General features: G+C 41.5%; 1 protein-coding gene across 4 annotated transcripts in view; it reads right to left on the bottom strand.

The window, feature by feature from the left end:
* Positions 1-21,737, bottom strand: part of pgm3 (phosphoglucomutase 3) — a 125,451-nt gene that overhangs the window by 80,932 nt on the left and 22,782 nt on the right. For 3 of the 4 annotated variants that reach the window (XM_072581115.1, XM_072581113.1, XM_072581114.1), the window contains exons 2-3: positions 20,222-20,430; positions 10,881-11,065 (exon numbers count right to left, since the gene is read on the bottom strand). In XM_072581115.1, the coding sequence (XP_072437216.1) occupies positions 10,881-11,065; positions 20,222-20,428 (392 nt within the window). In that variant the 5' untranslated portion in view covers positions 20,429-20,430. The remainder of the gene's footprint in view (positions 1-10,880; positions 11,066-20,221; positions 20,431-21,737) is intronic. The other variant, XM_072581116.1, reaches the window with a different exon arrangement.

The raw sequence follows: 21,737 nt of genomic DNA, 5'->3' as shown, positions 1-21,737 counted from the left end.
GGAGAATACAGGGTGACCTGGACAGGCTAAGTGAGTGGACAGATGCATGGCAGATGCAGTTTAATGTGGATAAATGTGTGGTTACCCACTTTGGTGGCAAGAACAGGAAGGCAGGTTACTACCTAAATGGAGTCAAGTTAGGTACAACAAGATCTAGGTGTTCTTGTACATCAGTCAATAAAAGCAAGCATGCAGGTACAGCAGGCAGTGAAGAAAGCTGGCCTTCACAACAAGAGGAATTGAGTACATAAGCAAAGAGGTCCTTCTGCAGCTGTACAGGGCCCTGGTGAGACCACACCTGGAATACTGTGCGCAGTTTTGATCTCCAAATTTGAGGAAAGACATTCTGGCTATTGAGGGAGTGCAGCGTAGGTTCACAAGGTCAAATCCCGGAATGGCGGGTATATCTTACGCTGAAAGATTGGAGTGACTGGACTTGTATACGTTTGAGTTTAAAAGACTGAGGGGGATCTGATTGAGACATAGAAGGTTATTAAAGGATTGGACACTCTGGAGGCAGGAAGCATGTTTCCGCTGATGGGCGAGTCCCGAACCAGAGGACACAGTTTAAAAATAAGGGGTAGGCCACTTAGAACAAAGTTGAGGAGAAACTTCTTCACCCAGAGTGTGGTGGGTGTATGGAATGCTCTGCCCCAGAAGGCTGTGGAGGCCAAGTCTCTGGATACTTTCAAGAAAGAGTTGGATAGAGTAAGGATAGTGGAATCAAGGGTTATGGGGATAAGGCAGGAACAGGATACTGATTGAGGATGATCAGCCATGATCATAATGAATGGTGGTGCTGGCTCGAAGGGCAGAATGGCCTACTCCTGCACCTATTGTCTATTGAAATCCAAAAGTCTTCAATAGGTACATAAATTGCAAAAGGAGAAGCAGGGCCTATTAGATATGAAAAATGTACAGAACAGAGAGCATGGCTGATATATCAAATTGTTGCTTTGCATACATTTTCACCAAAGATGCTTCCAAAATAATTCTGCAAGGATGTAGCAAAGATAATTATTGGGCTAAAGATCGAAAAAGTGGATGCATTAGAAAGGCTGGCTATAAGTTAACAGAACAAGAGGGATGTGTCCTAGATTTCCTAAGGAAGCAAGGTGGAAATTACAGAGATACTAACTAAACTTCCACTCCTTCTTCAAAAAGGGTGATCACAGAGCACCACAAAATTGCAAATATTCTGCCTTTAACATGTTGCAAAATCAAGCAAGTCTGATCACCTTAAAATTGGCTGTCCAGAATAAAAATAGCAGAATGAGATTTTAAAAAGGTTTTTACCAGCCAGTGTGCAGTTTTGGACTCCTTAGTGAAGGAAGAATCTAATTACTCTATAACAGGGATTCAACATTACTAAACAAAAAGCTAGGCTTAAAATATTGTCAACAACACAGTACCTTTAGAGGAGCAACTCTGTTGCTTAAATTCCAATGATAATATAAAACAAGACAATTCAATATTATTTTGAACTTTTTCTGGAAAAAATGAGATAAAGTGATACAAGATTAATGAAAGTTGAAGAACACAAAGAAAAGCCATGAAATCACCATCAAAATGGGTTCAATCAAGATGTTGCGTTGCAGATAGTCCTTAAAGTGCTGCGTGTGGCTCCAGAGCTGAAGACTGGACAATAGTCTGAGCAACGAAAGCTCAATTGATTCCAAAGGTGAGGGAGCTGACCTATGAGGAGAGGTTAAGTAAACAAGATCTCGCTCCCCTGAAATTTAGAAGAATGAGGGGTAATCTAATGCCATGTTTCTAAACAGTAAGACTAGGCTCCACAAAAAGACTAAATAATTACCCAATTTTACAATTTAGCAATAAAATTTATTTTCAGCAATATTATTACTTTAATGTTTAATATCCTTGGTTAATATTTTACGAAGATGACTATAAATCTAAAAAGGGGTTTTGTTTATATCATGGAGAGACCAGAGTCTTTTGGCAAAATGGTGGCACAAAAGAGAACTTCAATCGAACTGATACATGTAATTCTTAAGGATTTGTCTGGTAGGTGCTGAGAAAACATGTCCATGGCTAGGAAAGCTAGAACACAACATCATGATCTCAGAACTCCTATGATAGTAAACAAATTTCTTCAAAAAATTATAAGTCTTTGGACACTCCAGAAATGGATATTCAGATTTTGAGGTCTAGCACTGAAAATATACACAGCTAGTAAACGTATGGAAATTAGGATTTGCATTTATTTCATATTGTCAATGATTGTGTGAGAGACAAATATCTAACACATCAGCTGTGACCTTAACATTTCAGAAATTGTTTTTAGTGATGGCTTTTTGTGTAAAATATGTCAAAGTAAAAAGGAAAGCTGATCACTTTTAACATATTACTTAACTAACTGATTTCAGTCAGCATACAATTTGGCAAATCAAATTAGTAACAAATCAAACAGGAGGAATTCCTATAGTGCATACCGAATGGTTTTCCGGACCAACTAGAGAACACGCTGTCCTAGATTGGATATTGTTTAATGAGAAATGAATAACTAGTTGTGCGAAGCCCATTGGGATGAGTGACTATAATGTGTTGGATTTCCTCATCGAGATGGATAGTGATAGTTTCATAGTCATTGAATCTTACAGCACAGCAGCAGGCCCTTCAGCCCACCACATCTATGTCAACCAACAAACACAAAAGTACACTCATCCCATTTACCTGCATTTGGTCCATAGTCTACTCTGCCCTGGCATTTTAAGTATTTGTCTAGATGCTTCTTAAATGTCTCGTGAGTTTCTACTTGCATGCTGTCAGACAATACATTCCATATTTCTAACACTCTTTGAGTGGAAAGATTTTCTCTCAGACCTCTTCTAAACCATCTGCTCTTTAACTTAAACTTATGCTTTCTAGTCTTAAGACACTTCTGCCATGGGGAAAATATTCTCACAATCTACCCTGTGTATACCTCTCAATTTTGTATACTTCAATCAGATTCCCTCACAACCTCCTCTGCTCAAAGAAAAACACAATCTCTCCTCATAATGGAGACTTTCCAACCAAGGCAGCATCATGGTGAATCTCATCTGCACCTTCTCCAGTGCAATCCTGTCCTTCTGAGAGTGTGGCAGACCTGCACAGAGTATTTCATCCGTAGCCTAATCAATATTTTATGAAATTGGAACAAGACTTCCTTTTCCTGTATTTTGCACCAGGCTGATGAAGACAAAAAATCCCATATGCCTTCTTTAGCACCCTGACTAACTGTGCTGACACCTTCATGGATCTCTGGATTTGTACACCAATGATTATGTGATTGACCAGTGATTGAACACCAGTGATAATCATTCCCATGTTAGACCTCCCAATCAATCCTAAACACCGATTTTAATGTCATCTGCAAGCTGACAAATTGTACCTTCTACACACATAATAAACGAGGGTCACAGTGAACCTTATGGTACACCACTTGTCACAGACTTTGAATGACAAATCAACTCTGTACCATCACCCTTTGCCTCCTATTTAATTTTGGATCCAGTTTGGCAACTTTCCTTGTATCCCAGGGGCTCTTTCCTTTTGGACCAGCCTTTCAAGTGGCACCCTGCCAAAGGCCTTTCTGAAATCGAAATAAAACACATCAACTTCACTGCCCTCACCTATATATATTTAGTCACCGTTTCAAAATACTGAGGCATCATAAGTTCTAAGATGCACGTAGAGAACATCTAACAGTACAGCTAAGGAACAAGCCTTCACAGTGTCTGTGTCAATCATTATGCTATTTTAAACAAATCCCATGTCTGCATGTGGTCTGTACTCCTCTATCCCCTGCCTGTCCACATATCTGTCTGAATGCCTCTTCAAAGTATCTGCTTCTACCATTAACCCTCGGAATGCTTTCCATGCACTTATCACATTCTGTATGCCTCGCATATCTCCTTTAAACTTTTCTATCCCGGGAAAAAGACTACCAACTCTATTCACAACTCTCAATTCTATATGCTTCCACCAGGTGGCCCCTCAGCCTCTGACACGCTAGTTACAACAATCCAAGTTTGTCCAACCCCCTCTTATAAGCTATTACACTCCAATCCTGGTGGCATTCTGATAAACCTCTTTTGCACCCTCTCCAAAGCCTCCACATCCTTTCTATAGTGTGGTGATCAGAACTGCACACAATACTCCAAATGTGTTTATACATTTTTATAAATCTGCAATGTGACTTGCCAATATTTATACTCTATGTCCAATGGATGAAGGCAAGCATGCTGTAAACCTTCTTTACCACCTTTTCAATGTGTGTTGCCACTTTCAGGTACACATGGACCCCAAGATTCCTCTGTCCATCAATCTTCCAAAGGGTCCTGCCATTTCTTTTTGCATTTAACCTCCCAAAACGTATTACTTCACACTTGTCTGGATTAAGCTCTATCTGCCATTTCTTTGCCAAACTTTCCAACTGATCTATGTCCTGTTGTATCCTTTGACAACTTTGCACATTATCCACAAGTCCACCAATTTTCGTATCATCTGCAAATTTTCTATTCAGACCACCTACATTATCATTTAAGTCATTGATATATATTACTAACAAGAGGTCCCAGTACTGATCATTGCAGAATACCACTGGTCACTGACCTCCAGCCTAAAAAACACCCTTCCACAATTACTCTGTCTCCTACAGGCAAGCTAATTTTGTTTCAAACTTACTAACTCAACAGACTTAATTTTCTTGATAGGTCTAACATGAGGGTCCTTATCAAATGTTTTAGTAAAGTCCATATAGACTACATCTACAGTCCTACTTTCAATCATCTTCGTCACTTCCTCAAACAAATTAACCAATCAATTGGGGAGCACTACTTGAAGGGATGGAGGTGGATCAGCAATAGCAAACATTCAAAGAGCACATGGGTGAACTGGAATAATTATTTAACCCCATCTGGTACAAAACGAAAAATGGAAAGGCAGCCAAACCATGACTTATAGTAATAGATCCAGCAAAGAGGTACAAATTTGGACAGCACGCTGACTCAGTGGTTAGCACTGCTGCCTCACACTGCCAGGGACCCGGGTTCGATTCCAGCCTTAGGCGATTGTCTGGTGGATTTTGCACGTTCTCCCAGTGTCTGCGTGGGTTTCCTCCGGGTGCTCCAGTTTCGTCCCACAATCCAACAAAATGCAAGTTAGGTAAACTGGCCATGCTAAATTGCCCATCGTGTTCAGGGATGTGTAGGCTAAGTGCATTGGTCAAGGGGAAATGTAGAGCTATAGGTGTTGGGGAATGGGTCTGGGTGGGATATTCTTTGGAGGGTTGGTTTGGACTTGTTGGGCCAAATGATCTGTCTACACACTGTAGGGATTCTAATTCTAATTCTAAAATTGGCATGCAAAAATAGCACACCAAAAGGAGTGGAAACAGTTTAGAATTCAGCAAAAGACAAAGGGATTGATTAAGAAAGGGAAAATAGTGTGAGAGAGTAAGAATGGCAGTGAATATAAAAACTGACTCCAAGTTCCATAGGTTTGTGAGGAGAAAAAAAAAGATTGAAGTCAGAAACAGGGGAGTTTATAATGGTCAACAAAGAAATAGCTAATCTACTAAATACATATTTTGGTCCTGTTTTCATAAAGGAGGTGACAAATAATATTCCAAAATATTGGGAAACATTGGGTTTAGTGAGAAAGAAGAATGGAAGGAAATTAGCATTAGCAGGGAAATGGTGTTGTGAAAATGGATTGGATTGAAGGCTGTTGAATCTCTAGGGCTTAATAATCTATGTCCCAACGTACTTAAAGTTGTCCTAGAAGTAGCGGATACATTAATGGTCATCTTCCAAGATTCTGCAGATTCTGGAACAGTTCCTCCAGGTTGGACAGCTGGCTAATATAACCCTTCAATTTAAGAAGGAAGGGACGGAGAACACGAGGAAGTACAGATCAATCAGCTTGATATGGTAGTGGCAAAATGCTGCAGTTCATTATAAAAAAGAATTAATAGCTAAATTTTTGGAAAATAGTGGTAAGATCAGATGGAGTCAGCATTGATTTGCAAAGGAAAATCACATTTTACAAATGTAGAAGAATTCTTTGAAGATGCAAGAAGTTGACAAGGAGAAACCAGTAGTGTGGCTTACTTGGGCTTTCAGAAGGCTTTCAATAAAGTTCAACTGAAGACATTAGTTTGTAAAATCAAAGCACACGTGTTTGGGAAAAGTGAATTAAGATGGATTAAAAAAACTGTCGGCAGTCAGGAAACTAAGGATACGAATGTACATGCTCTTTTACAAATGTTGGGCAGTGACTAGTAGGACAATGTGGTGCTGGAAAAACACAGCAGGCCAGGCAGCATCTGAGCAGCAGGAGAATCGACGTTTCGGGCATAAGCCCTTCTTCAGGAATGAGGCTGGTGTGCCAAGCGGGCTGAGATAAAGGTAGGGAGGAAGGAATTTGAGGGAGGGGCGCTGGGAATACATTAGGTGGAAGGAGATGAGGGTGAGGGTGATGGTGATAGGCCAGAGAGGGGGTGGGGGCGGAGAGGTCGGGAAGAAGATTGCAGGTCAAGAGGGCGGTGCTGAATCCGAGGGTTGGGACTGAGATAAGGTGGGGAGAGGGGAAATGAGGAAGCTGGAGAAATCCACATTCATCCCGTGTGGTTGGAGGGTTCCTCGGTGGAAGATGAGACGCTCTTCCTCCAGGCGTCGTGTTGCCAGGGTCTGGCGATGGAGGAGGCCAAGGACCTGCATGTCATTGGCGGAGTGGGAGGGGGAGCTAAAGTGTTCAGCCACGGGGCGGTTGGGTTGGTTGGTGCGGGTGTCCCAGAGGTATTCCCTGAAACGTTCCACAAGTAGGCGGCCTGTCTCCCCAATGTAGAGGAGACCACATCGGGTGCAGCAGATACAGTAAATGATGTGTGTGGAGGTGCAGGTGAATTTGTGACGGATATAGAAGGATCCATTGGGGCCTTGGAGGGAGGTGAGGGGAGAGGTGTGGGCGCAAGTTTTGCACTTCTTGCAGTTGCAGGGGAAGGTGCTGGGAGTGTAGGTTGGGTTGGTGGGGGGTGTGAACCTGACGAGGGAGTCACGGAGGGAGTGGTCGAGACCCTCACACCCCCCACCAACTCAAGCTCCACCGCCCTCTTGACCTGCAATCTTCTTCCCGACCTCTCCGCCCCTACCCCCTCTCCGGCCTATCACCCTCACCTCCTTCCACCTATCGTATGCCCAGCGCCCCTCCCCCAAATTCCCTTCCCCCTACCTTTTATCTCAGCCCGCTTGGCACACCAGCCTCATTCCTGAAGAAGGGCTTATGACCAAAATGTCGATTCTCCTGCTCCTCAGATGCTGCCTGGCCTGCTGTGTTTTTCCAGCACCACATTTTTCAACTCTGGTACTCCAGCATCTGCAGTCCTCACATTCTCCTAGTGACTAGTAGGGTACCACAGGGATCAGTTTCAGGACCCCAGCTATTCACAACATATATTAATGATTTGGATGCGTGAACTGTGTGCATCTCCAAATTTGCAGATGACACAAAGGTTGGTGGGAGGGTAAAGCTGTGAAGAAAATGCAAAGATGTTTCAGTGTGATTTGGCCAAGTGGAATCAGTGGGCAAATGCATGGAGGATGCAGTTTAATCTGGATAAATGTGATCTTAGCTACTTTGGTAGCAAAATAGGAAGGCAGATTATTACCTGAATAGCTATAAATTGAGAGAGGGGAATGTCGCTGAAGGTAAGCAAGCAGTTAAGAAGGCAAACTGTATGTTGGCCTTCATACCAAGAGCATTTGAGTACAGAGTTGAAAATGTGTTGCTGGAAAGGCGCAGCAGGTCAGGCAGCATCCAAGGAGCAGGAGAATCGATGTTTCGGGCATAAGCCCTTCTTCAGGAATGAGGAAAGTGTGTCCAGCAGGCTAAGATAAAAGATAGGGAGGAGGGACTTGGGGGAGGGGCGTTGGAAACGTGATAGGTGGAAGGAGGTGAAGGTGAGGGTGATAGGCCGGAGTGGGGTGGGGGCGGAGAGATCAGGAAGAAGATTGCAGGTTAGGAAGGCGGTGCTGAGTTTGAGGGATTTGACTGGGACAAGGTGGGGGGAGGGGAAATGAGGAAACCGGAGAAATCTGAGTTCATCTCTTGTGGTTGGAGGGTTCCTAAGCGGAAGATGAGGCGCTCTTCCTCCAACCGTCGTGTTGCTGTGTCTGGTGATGGAGGAGTCCAAGGACCTGCATGTCCTTGGTGGAGTGGGGAGGGGGAGTTGAAGTGTTGAGCTACGGGGTGGTTGGGTTGGTTGGTTGGTCTGGATGTCCCAGAGGTGTTCTCTGAAACGTTCCACAAGTAGGCGGCCTGTCTCCCCAATATAGAGGAGGCCACATCGGGTGCAGCGGATGCAATAGATGATGTGTGTGGAGGTGCAGGTGAATTTGTGGCGGATATGGAAGTATCCCTTGGGGCCTTGGAGGGAAGTAAGGGGGGAGGTGTTGGCGCAAGTTCTTCATTTCTTGCGGTTGCAGAGGAAGGTGCCTGGAGTGGAGGTTGGGTTGGTGGGGGTGTAGACCTGACAAGGGAGTCACAGAGGGAGTGGTCTTTTCGGAATGCTGATAGGGGAGGGAAGGGAAATATATCCCTGGTGGTGGGGTCCGTCTGGAGGTGGCGGAAAAGACGGCGGATGATACGCTGTATATTTGAGTGCTGAAGCAGAAATATATTGTTGAAATTACTATAGGGCCTTAGTGGAACCATACATGAAAAACTGTACACAGTTCTAGTCTCTTTATGTCAGGAGGGATGTTCCTGCTATACAGGGAGGAAAGCAAAGCTTTACCAGACTGATTCTTGGGATGGCTGGACTGACATATGAGGCAAAGTCAAAACATTTAGGATCACATTCGCTAGTGTTCTGAAGAACTGAGGGGCTACCTCATTGAAAACTATAAAATTCTAAGGGTAGCTGCAGGAAGGGTGCTCCCAGTGACAGGAGAGTCCAAAACCACACAGTCTAACAATATGGGGTGAACCACTCAAGACAAGATGAGGAGAAATTTCATCACCCAACAGTGGTGTACCTGCAAAATTCGCTAACACAGAAAGCATCTGAGACGAAAGCATTTCATGACTTCAAGGAGTTGGGTACAGCACTTGAAGCTAAAGGGATCAAGGATGCGTGGGAAAAGCAGGAAGAGGCTATTAAGTTATTCGGCCAAATGGCCTATTCCTGCTACTATTTTCTCTGTTTCTATGTAACATTCCTTGCGGGACCTGAGTTTCAATCTGTGTGGATACCACAGCTGTTCTGTCTGGTGGGTGGGGTGACAGAGGGTGGGATGAAAAGAGGGACATGTTCACATGTCTGCAGTTTGGGAGATCTTTTTATATTAACTTAACAAAATAATATTCCTAGATCACAAGTTAAAAGATTTAATGTATATCTAATCTACCCAAAGAAGAAAACCCAAATAAGATGCAACACAAATACACAAGGTAACATTGTTACATAATTATATTGTATACTGAGAAAGTTAATGAGAATGGGAAAGGCGCCCCATGAAAATCAAAAGGAGTCCCCACAAGTCAAAATTATCTGCAAAATAATTTCAAAAGGAACCCCTGGCAAAAGAAATGACCCCTGAATCGTTTCCAAACACTGCCAAGACAGAGATGAATAAATTCTTTTTCGGTAATTATAATAAATGGTAATAGCAATACAACTGTTTAGTGTACCAATAGACCAGAAAAAAATAGAAATAAGCAGGCCTACAGCAGTATATTTCCAAAGAAAACTGTTCACTTTCAGTTATTTCTTCTGAATCAAAAGAACTGACAGAAGTAACTTCCAAGAGGTTACATATCATAGAATTTTAGACTACGGGAAGGTATTCGACTAATCATGTCTATACCAGGTCCAGAAAGAACTACCCAGCTAATACCACTCTGCTGTCCTATCCCCGTGGCGCTCTAACTTCATCACTTTCAAATATATATCAACACTGTCCGATGGAATCTGCCTCCATCACTCTCCCTGGCAAAGCATTCCAAATCCTAACAACTCGGAGTAAATAACTTTCTCTTCATCTCGTTTCTAGCTCTCTTGCTGACAATCCTGAAATTGTGACCCCAAGTTACTGACACAAATCTTGCTTCAAGATTACTTCATTCCCCCTTCCAAACAAGACTTTAAAACATGTTACTTTGTTAAAGTTTTGAGGCACTCAGGCCAAAGCATCAACATTGCAAGTTACTTTCCACAAAGATTAAATATTTAGACTATTTCCATTTGTATTTCAAAATCTATTCATCCTGTTTGACTCTGCATAATAACTTATTTTTATTCACTCATAGAACATGGGTGCCACTGCCTACCCAACGTATATTGCCTGTCTACAGCTGCTCGAAAAGATGGTGGTGAGCTGCCTTCTTGAAATGCTACAGTCCATATACTTTAGGTTGATCCACAATTCCCTTAGGGAGGGAATTCAAAGATTTCAACAAAATAACAGTGACAAAATTTCACTGTCTTATTGCATTTGCCTTTTATTTCTAGTAGTATATTTACATCTTTATGATTTAAGTAAACACAGGGATTCTTTTGCCCTGAAATACCTGTCCACTGCCTTCTTCATTTCACATTGCTAAATAAGTCCACTGTCATAACCATGGAGCTGGGAATGACTCGAACTACCTAAAAAAATCAACAAATAACTGATCGCAAACCCTACAATACTGAACTCCACTTTTTTGCTTCAAATATGCCTAGATATTAAAAGAAAAGTACTAGGTCACACAACAAATAAAACAGCAAACAACAGAATACCAGTTTACTTAACAAGAAATCTTTTTCCCAGTTCCAAGAACTGAGAAATAAATTAATCCAGCTATACCCATAACAATAAAATCACAACACGTACCGAGTGTCTCTGCCAAGAACAACCCGAGCCACTTCCTGCAGATTCACAGACTCTTTGTCGAGAATACTGGTTAAGACAGATTTCAGATCTTGGTCTTCTGCGTTTGCTAGTTGTGTGGCATACGCTTCCCATGCATGAGTAAGCATTTCTCCTAAAGGATCAACCAATTTCACTCCATTGTCTTCCTGTAATAGGTAGTAATAATTTAAGACAACATAATATATACCGAGATAAAGTTGCCTTTATCGACTGTTTTTCTGCGTCAATGGTCATTCACTGACAACATGCACCGAGACCCAAATTGTGGCAGTCAACATTCCATATGTGGATAAAATTCATTCAAGTCTTCCCTTAATATACAAATAGTAAAGACATGTAAAAAGAGGGACAAAAATACTGCATTTACATATGGAGGCAGAGGAATAGCTGAGGTGCTAAATTAGTACTTTGCATTCACCTTTTACCAAAAAAGATGCTGCTGCCAAGATCATAGAGAGAATTGAGATAATGCGTTGGCTAAAATTTTAAAAAGTTCAAAAGTAGGCATTAGAAAAGCTGGCACACTTCAAATAGCATTGAATCAGATGCATCCAAGGATACAGAGGGAATTAAGACTGAACTTTGCTGAGGCACTGGCAGGAATTGTCTAATCTTAGATACAGGAGTGGTACCAAAGGATTAGAGACATGGAAAATATTTTGTTCAAAAAACAAAATCAGATGCAAGGATTAACCAGCAACAATAGGAGAGTTTATGCTCAAAGCCATGGAAATATCTAGTTATGATAATGCAGGACAAAATTAACAATTCCTTGAACAAACATGTATTAACTAATGGAAGCGAGCACATACTTTTTCAGGGAAAATTATGGTCAACTTACTTGAGTTTTTTTGATGAGGTAATGCAAGTTGATGAGATAATGCAGGTTGTCAGATATACATGAATTTCCAAAAGACATTTGATAAAGCTGCACATGTAAGATTTGCCAGCAAAATTGAATCTCAGGGAATAAAGGAACAGTGGTAAATTAATTCCTGCTGTTCAATTAACAACGGGATAATTATTTGTGCAGAAAAGATTTACGGGGTTAGGGAACAAGACAGGGAAGTTGGATGAAATTACTTGTTCTTGAAAAGAGTTTATAGTAGCCTCCTTCTCTACTTCAACGATTCAATAAAACTGATTTTAAAATTGCTTTATTGCTACACAAGTACCTACTTTTAGTATAAAATCACTTCATTATGAATAAAAATGTAGCTTAAAGATCTTGCAGTCATTTCAGTTCCACTTTGTGCATAGCAAGAGAAACTTCACCTTACTTGTCAGAAACTGATTTTCTGTAACAAGCCAAGGAAACAAAAGCAACTTGCCTTCCCTCCTATTTTTGTCACTTGTAAATTTTGGCTCCAGTACATATATGCCCTTCCTCCAAGTATTGTAAGCATATTGTAAATAGTTGCACTCCCATCAGTGATCCTGCGGAACTCTAGAGGTTACGGATTGCCAACCTGAACAATAAGTCCTTTTCCACACCCTGTTTCCTGCCCATTGGCCAGTTCTCCATCCATACCAATATACTACATCCAACACTGTGGGCTCTTATAACTCGATATTTTGTGAGGTGCCTTGTTAAACTATTTCTGGAAGTCAAAATGGTTGAGACTTCCTGGAAACCTCTAATAGAAAAATTAGACATGATTTCCCTTTCTTGAAGCCACTCTGACTCTGCTTGATTAAATTACGATTTCCCAAATGTTCTGGTATTACTTCCTTCAATAAAAAATTAAATGTAGTATTCTCTGGATTACTCTCAAGGTGGCATGGTGTGTCAGTGATTAGCACTGCTGCCTCTCAGAGCCAAGGACCCCGGGTTCAATTCCACAACTGTTTGTGTGGAGTTTGCAAGTTCTCCCTGGGTCTGTGGGTTTCCAATTTCCTCCCACAGTCCAAAGATGTGCAAATTAGGTAATCTGGCCATGCTAAACTGCCCCATAAAGCCCAGGGATGTGTAGGTTAGGTGTGTCAGGGGGATGGGGGTGGGGGGGGTTGCTCTTCAGTAAGTTGGTGTGGACTTGCTGGGCCAAATGCCCTGTTTGTGGGGATCCTACATCTGATCTTGTGCCTCTAATTGAGGAACTCCAGGATGTGAGCACAAAAATTGTGGCTGACACACCAGAGGAGTACCGACACGGTACAGCACTGCGCAGATGTTGTCCATCAGCACAGACATTAAATCAAGACTCCATTCTCCCTGTTATGGTTCTGTTCGCTGAGCTGGGAATTTGTGTTGCAGACGTTTCGTCCCCTGTCTAGGTGACATCCTCAGTGCTTGGGAACCTCCTGTGAAGTGCTTCTGTGATGTTTCCTCTGGCATTTATAGTGGTTTGTCTCTGCCGCTTCCGGTTGTCAGTTCCAGCTGTCCGTTGCAGTGGTCGGTATATTGGGTCCAGGCCGACGTGCTTATTGATTGAATCTGTGGATGAGTGCCATGCCTCTAGGATTTCCCTGGATGTTCTCTGTTTGGCTTGTCCTATAATAGTAGTGTTGTCCCAGTCGAACTCACGTTGCTTGTCATCTGCGTGCGTGGCTACTAAGGATAGTTGGTCATGTCATTTTGTGGCTAGTTGGTGTTCATGGATGCAGATCGTTAGCTGTCTTCCTGTTTGTCCTATGTAGTGTTTTGTGCAGTCCTTGCATGGGACTTTGTACACTGCATTGGTTTTGCTCATGCTGGGTATCGGGTCCTTCGTCCTGGTGAGTTGTTGTCTGAGAGTGGCTGTTGGTTTGTGTGCTGTTATGTGTCCTAGTGGTCGTAGTAGTCTGGCTGTCAGTTCGGAAATGCTCTTGATGTATGGTAGTGTGGCTAGTCCTTTGGGTTGCGGCATGTCCTCGTTCCGTTGTCTTTCCCTTAGACATCTGTTGATGAAATTGCATGGGTATCATTTTTGGCAAATACATTGTATAGGTGTGCTTCTTCCTCTTTTTGCAGTTCAGGTGTACTGCAGTGTGTTGTGGCCCTTTTGAACAGTGTCTTGATGCAACTACCATCACGTCTAGCTCTTTTGATTCCTGTGAATGTGGCGTTGACGATCCGGTGTGTGTTCTCTATTTCTGTGTTTTTAATGATTTCAAAGGTGTCATCCACATATCTGACCCAGAGTTTGGGTTGAATTTGTGGTAAGACTGTTTGTTCTAACCTTTGCATTACTGCTTCTATTATGAGTCTTGAGGTTGGTGAGCCCAACGCCACACTCGCAGGAATCATATTCACTAGAGAGGAAGAAAAGGACAACCAACTCCCATTCCTAGACATGATGGTACAGAGAACACCGAACGGAGAATTCACCACAAAGGTATACAGGAAAGCCACTCACACAGACCAAGTCCTGAACTACGAAAGCAACCACCCCAACACACACAAAAGAAGTTGCATCAAGACACTGTTCAAAAGAGCCACAACACACTGCAGTACACCAGAATTGCAAAAAGAGGAAGAAGAACATACCTATACAATGTATTCGCCAAAAACGGACACCTGTGGAATTTCATCAACAGATGCCTAAGGAAAAGACAACGGAACGAGGACATGCCTCAACCCAAAGGACTAGCCACACTACCATACATCAAGAGCATTTCCGAACTGACAGCCAGACTACTGCGACCACTAGGACTCATAACAACACACAAACCAACAGCCACTCTCAGACAACTCACCAGGACGAAGGACCCGATACCCAGCATGAGCAAAACCAATGTAGTGTACAAAATCCCATGCAAGGACTGCACAAAACACTACATAGGACAAACAGGAAGACAGCTAACGATCCGCATCCATGAACACCAACTAGCCACGAAACGACACGACCAGCTATCCTTAGTAGCCACGCACGCAGATGACAAGCAACATGAGTTCGAATGGGACAACACTACTATTATAGGACAAACCAAACAGAGAACAGCCAGGGAATTCCTAGAGGCATGGCACTCATCCACAGATTCAATCAATAAGCACATCGACCTGGACCCAATATACCGACCACTGCAATGGACAGCTGGAACTGACAACCGGAAGCGGCAGAGACAAACCATTATAAATGCCGGAGGAAACACCACAAAAGTGCTTCCCAGGAGGTTCCCAAGGACTGAGGATGTCACCTAGACAGGGGACGAAACGTCTGCAACACAAATTCCCAGCTCGACGAACAGAACCACAACAACAAGCACCCAAGCTACAAATCTTCTCACAGATTTTGAACTCCATTCTACCCTTTTCCAGGTGGATGAAATGCTGGGATTAACTCTGGTGCCATAGTCAATATTTATCCTTCAATCAATATCACAAGAACAGATCATTTGTGCATTATCTGTTCATTAACACCTTCTACCTTTAAGAACATGTGGTCCACAAATTGGATGTATTACATATTTGTCAAATTCAGAAGGACTTCACTAGCTGCAAAGTGCTTTGAAACATCTGGTAATTATTAAAAGTCTGTTATAAATGCTAATCTGTCTTGTTATTGGAGGAAACAAAACTGGCCAGAGTTTCCACTCCTAATTTGCTATTCAGTGATAAAAATGCAACTATCATCCCTGGCACGTGGATAACACTTGCAATTCAAAGTAAAATAATGTTAACAACTTTGTACAGAAGATAAATACAGAAGATATTTTGATTGATAATTGCAAAAGGAACAAAGGAATTACTCAAGGAAAGTAAGCTTTCACCCTGTGCTTTCCTAGAATTCCAGTGACAATCCTTTAATAAAATATAATCTATACAAGTAAAACCACTGACCGTGAAACAAAAATTAGGTAAGGCACCTTTCATCAAATATTCACCAGAAATGTTAACATTATTTATTTCCCTCCATGGATGCCACCTTACTACCTAGCATTTTTTGTCATTCATTTTCCATCTGAAGCCTATCTAATGCACAAAAAAAGTGCTCAACTCTTCCTTAATCACATGATCCATTCATTAGGCATGAATAGAGTGTATGATGGGAAGAAAAGCAGAGTCAAAGAAAATACTGAACTTTAGAAATTTAAATTTTTAAGTTTAAAACAAACTGCATTTTAATATATTCAGAAGTCTGCTTTCTTTTTAACATGAAAAGACTTCTTATTTGAATCCTGCAACCAAGTTAAATTAACTGCCAATGGATTAGACAGAGCAGGAATGATGGACCCATAGAACTAACTCAGGTTTGGTCACATCTAAAGTTCAAATGCAACAAAGAACAAAATGCACTGGTTCAATTTGTCTAACTTTCCCTACACAAATGACAAAGAAATTACAGGTGCTGCTTCTACAAATCACAATGTAATCAGTTAATTCCTCATAGACAAGGATAAAACAAGGAAACAATTGTTTTGAATGCTTATTTGATACTATGTGGTTCATTTATATGCTAAGCATCAGAGTAGCTCCAACATTTCAAGGTATGCACTCGCGATCTACATTTAGTGTCCCCTTTTGAAAAATACAAATACAAATTAGGTTGTCACAAAAATAGCATCAAGAAGGAATATGTATAACTTTAAAGAATGGGGTCATAAGAGCTGTGTAACAGCCCATTTACTTGGCTTTCAGACATTTGATTTCAAATGTCCATATGTGCCTCCTGTGATTATGGTATGGTTTCGATTAGATTCCCTACAGTGTGGAAACAGGCCCTTCAACCCAACAAGCCGACACCGACCCTCCAAACAGCAAACCACCCAGACCCATTCCCCTACAATTCAGCATAGCCAATTCACCTAACCTGCACATCTTTGGATCATGGGAGGAAACTGGAGCACCAAGAGGAAACCCATGCAGACACGGGGAGAATGTGCAAACTCCACACAGTTGCCTGAGGTGGGAATTGAACCCTGGTCTCTAGCCCTGTGAGGCAGCAGTGCTAACCACTGTGCCGCCCATGTGTCGAAGTTACAGCATGACAATACAAGAGAGGAATTATAGATACCAATACAGAAAATGCTGGAAGTCCTCAGGTCAGACTGCATCTACAAAGACAGCAACAAGAATCCATAAAGCAGAAAGAGGAGAAACGAGCCATGAAAAATCATAAAACAGCAACAGTAAACAGAGTGCATTGAGAGATTACATGGCAACATGAGGTGAGAGGGTGAGAGCAGGAAAAGACCATAACAAAACATAATATGTGATAGGGCTACAAGAGACCATAAAGCAACACAAGGACAGAGAGCAAGAGGAGATCATAAAGCAGCTAGATTCACAGCAGACTTGGGGATCATCAAACTGTGATGTCACATGGAATCAGGCAACTGGTTAGTGAGTATTTTCTCCTTTATCTTTTGAAACATAGTTAATTTATGAGTGAATGTTAGGCTTTATTAACAGCAAGATTTAATAAATGTAGTAAAATTTATTTAAATTACTAAAAAGTATTAATTATAGATTAAGAAAAATAAATTCATTAACACATAATAAAAATGCAGAGCAGGTCACATGTCACATAGGAATTGATGAATGCTATCATGATCCAACACAACCATTTCCGCAATATATATCTGTGGTTTGAGGGGCTATGGCTCAATGTCAATAAGCTAGAGGCCAAGCTACAGACACAGCTTAGAGGCACAACATCATGGAGGCATAAAATAAATTCCTCTAGAAGGCTATCATACTGATCAGGATAAATTTATCAGAATGGGGAAATGTTAGGTACAGGCGGATATGACCACAACTAAGGCATTAAGTGGATCGAGAAGATAGAGTGGAGAAGCTAAAGCCCTTAGAATTGTCCAAAAAATTTAAGTTCTTGCAGCGTGTATGGATGAGCGTGAAGGCTGGAAGTTGGATGAATGATCTAACCATGGCACCCTGATAAAAAAAAATTCAAGTATGAGACTAGATTATGGTTGAGGATTAGACACAGTTCTCTGCAGTTATGAACAAGAGTTCAGAAGGCTGTGCTGCCTGCTGGGTTCGAAGATTCACAATATCTGCTCAAGGCTGGAGAAGAATTTGAAGTACAAGGACAGAGAATCTAGCTGTTGCAGCCAACCTAGCTTGGACTAGGAAAGGAGTTCTGTCAAGGAAATATCAGCTGCTAGAGACTACATTAAAGCACAGAACTTTAAGGCAATATTTTTTAGATTATTACCTGAGTCAGTAGTAAACTAATTTAGATAAAATAAGATTAGAGAGATGAACGCTTGACTCAAAGACTGAGAAGGTTGAATACGTTGACTCATGGGGACCAGTGAAAGTAGCTGAGAACAGTACTGTTGGGACAGATTTTACCTGAATTGTACTGGGACTAGAATTCTGGCAAGTCATATAATAAGGACAAAGTGTGGACTGCAGATATTGAAGAGTCAGAGTCGAAAAGCATGGCACTAAAAAAGCACAGCAAGTCAGGATGTATCCAAAGAACAGGAGAGTCAGTTCTTCGGGCATAGACCCTTCACCAGGAATTTTCATATAACGAGCAGAGCAGAGAGGGCTTTAAACTAAACAGTTGGGGGAAATAATCATGTGACAGGAAATCTGTTAAATCGAAGGGAAACAAGAAGGTAATACAGCGAAGTAGCAATTTGAATAACAGTTGGAAGGGACAAAGCATGCTTGCTGATTTAAGAATCCACGAGTAGAAACAGCCAAAGATTACACGAATGTTAAAAAGTCAGAATTAAAGGCTCTATATCTGAATGTGTGCAGCATTCATAACAAAATGGATGGACTGACAGCTCAAATAGAAATGCATACAGACACCTGGCTGCTGCAAGATGACCAAAGCTAGAACTTCAATATTGAAGACATTTTGATATCATGGAAAGACATGAAACTAGGAAAACAATGGTGACATTGCTCTGCAAGTTAAGAATATCCTTCCATACAATAGCGAAAGATGAACTTAGCTCAAAATAAAATGTAAAATCAGTTTGAGTAGAGATAAAAAAGGAAGATAAGGCATCGTTTGTGGGACTACTCTATACTCTGCCTAACAGGAGCTACACCGTAGGGCAAACAATAGAGGAAAACAAAATGAGGTGTGTAATGTATAACGAAACTACATTAATCATTAACCTCATTATAAAGGTGCTTCTAGGCTACAGCGATCATTCCTGGTCGAATTTCACACTGAGTCATAACGGAGAAGCGTGGGTCTAATACTGACCTTTTAATTTTAAATCTAAATAAACATAACTACCAAAGTATGAAGAGAGATTGTTGAAGTGAACAGGTTTGATAGGTCAGACAGCAAATGTACAATGGCAAACTTTTAAGGAGTTATTTAATAGTTTTCAGGAAGATTTGTCTCAGTGAGAAATAAATAATCTTCAAGAGACTGCTGATCATGACCAGAGGCCATGTGCAGTAGACAGCATACATGGTTACCCTGGGCCAGGAAGAGGTATATTGTGAATTTCTGAAATGGAACAGATGATATTGGAAAAAGCCAATTCTGGTCTCCTGGATTTAGGAAAGATAATCATAGAGCTGTACAGCATGGAAACAGAATGGTCGGTCGAATTTATCCATGCCGATCAGATATCTTAAATTAATCTAATCCCATTTGCTGGCAATTGGCCCATAGCCCTCTAAACTCTTCTATTCATATACCCATCCAGATGTCTTTTAAATATCCTCAACTATACAAGCCTCCACTACTTCCCATGGCATCTCATTCCATACTCACACCACTCTGTGTGAAAAAGCTACCCCTTAAGTTCCTTCTAAATCTTTCCTCTCTCACTTTAAACGTATGTCCTCAAGTTTTGGACTCGCCCATCCTGGGGGAAAGATATTGGCTATTTACCCTAGCCATGCCCCTCATGATTTTATAAACTTCTGAAAGGTCACCCCTCAGCCTCCGACATGCGAAGGAAAATAACCCCAGCCTATTTAGCCTCCCCCAATAGTTCAAACCATCCAACCTTGGTTACATTTTCTTCTGAACGTAGTCTAGAACAAGAAGCGGAATTTAATAGTAAGAAGACATTTTTTTCCCAGTGATGTTAGTATTTACAATTATGTTCCCTAGAGAGCAGACAAGGCCAGGTCATTAAATTTATTCAAGATGAGTTAAATAGAAATTTGATCAACAAGGGTAACAAGGATAATAGGGGAGGCAAAAGACAGGAGAGTGGAGTTGAAACCACAACCATGATTTTATTAAATGGAAGCACAGGTTCAAAAGGACCAACTGGTCAATTCTTGCTTCAAAGTTGTGTTCAAGTATTTGTTGTGGAACCATCAAACATGTTAGAACGTCAGAAACATTAGAAAAGGCATAGTGTAACATCAGTATTTGTCCGTCCTTCATCTCAGTCCATTCATAAATTAATTTCCTTTTGAATCTTACTTCTGGATTATGGGATGCTGTGACCATCACACCAATAGTTGATTTGGTTTTCTTGGACCTCAACACTGCCAGCAAACCCATGCGAAACATCACATGATCCAGCTGTTCAGCCCTTGCTCGAAATCCTGCTGTTCCATATTGAAGAACCAGTCCGACAGGTTTAGGATGTTGTCCAGAAACCAATGTTACTTTATGAAAACAAGCCATATCTATTAAAAAGAAAATCACGTTTTAGTAATAAGGAAAGATTGTGAGGTTGCACAATCTGATGATCTCCAAAGCCCATTCTAGGAACGTGCAGTAACTTTATCAGAACTCTATGCATGTTATTAATGAATGACATGACTAGATTAAGTTTGTCAATACTGTTCATATTAAGCAGAATCACAAGTGGCAGAAGCAGAGCTGGGTGCACTGAGCATAACGCAGGAGTTAAAGCAGAGGTCAGAGGTACCTCAAAGACTCACTTGTGGCAACCGCAAACCTGGATTGAGTCTGAACACAATAACCATGATCAAGTCATGGCAAGAGTACCCAGTGAAATAACTAACATATAGAGCAATTTCACAACCAGAGATAGAACTAATTGGTGAGTAACTGTGTTTCAAGTTTCCTTCCATGTCTTTATTCTTTTATTGTATATCTAAGGAACGATATACTAGCATTTGAGGCGATCCAGAGAAGGTTCTTTAGGTTGGTTCTTTTATGGAGGGATTTTCTTATGAGGAGAGCTTGAGTGGATTGGGTTTGTACTGCTCGGAGTTAGAAGAATGAGAGCAGACATTACTGAAACATATAAGATTCTTCAGAATTTGACAAGATAGAGATGTCAATGAGAGCAGAGCAGAGTGAACTTGAGGGCAAACAGAAGCAGGAGATTCCTGATAAAAGTCTGAAGAGCTGGACCTGGATGAAGGTCAGTCAGAGTGGCAGCAGGAGGAGAACAGAGCAAACCTGGGAATAAACAGCAGCAGGAGCTTGTAGATAAAAGCCTGAGGCCAGGGCCTGGATCGAGTTCAATCACAGCAGCAGCAGAAATGAATACAAAAGCAGAGCTCCAGAGGTGATGTCACTGTGACATTCAGTTGGCTACTTAGAAATCAGGTTTAGAGATTGAGTGAATTATCTGGAGGGAGATAGAGCATAAAGTACTTATTTTTGTGGTTTGTAGTTTGTTCAGAATAGAGAGCAAGAATGAAAAATCTGATTTTGGTGAATAGTGGGGAAGGTTGGATTTCTAGTTTATTGCTTGCAGTTGCCAGCGTTCACAACGGCAGGAGATCTCGGCTCTGTGGAATGCTCCTCATGCAGTGTCGATGATGACCATGTATGCAGGAACAAATTCACCTGCAGCTCCTGATTTGCCACATGGAATGGCTGCAGCTACAGATGAATTCATGATGGAGCTTGCATGCTGTGTAAAGCATGTTTAGCAAGTCAGTCACACTATACGTAAGGGCTACACAGACAGAAAAGCATTGGATAACTACCAGGAAGACGAGTGTGAGCAGACAGT

This window comes from Chiloscyllium punctatum, chromosome 11, assembly GCF_047496795.1.
Source record: "Chiloscyllium punctatum isolate Juve2018m chromosome 11, sChiPun1.3, whole genome shotgun sequence".
Classification (NCBI taxonomy): domain Eukaryota; kingdom Metazoa; phylum Chordata; class Chondrichthyes; order Orectolobiformes; family Hemiscylliidae; genus Chiloscyllium; species Chiloscyllium punctatum.
This window is presented reverse-complemented; position numbering and strand designations above follow the sequence as displayed.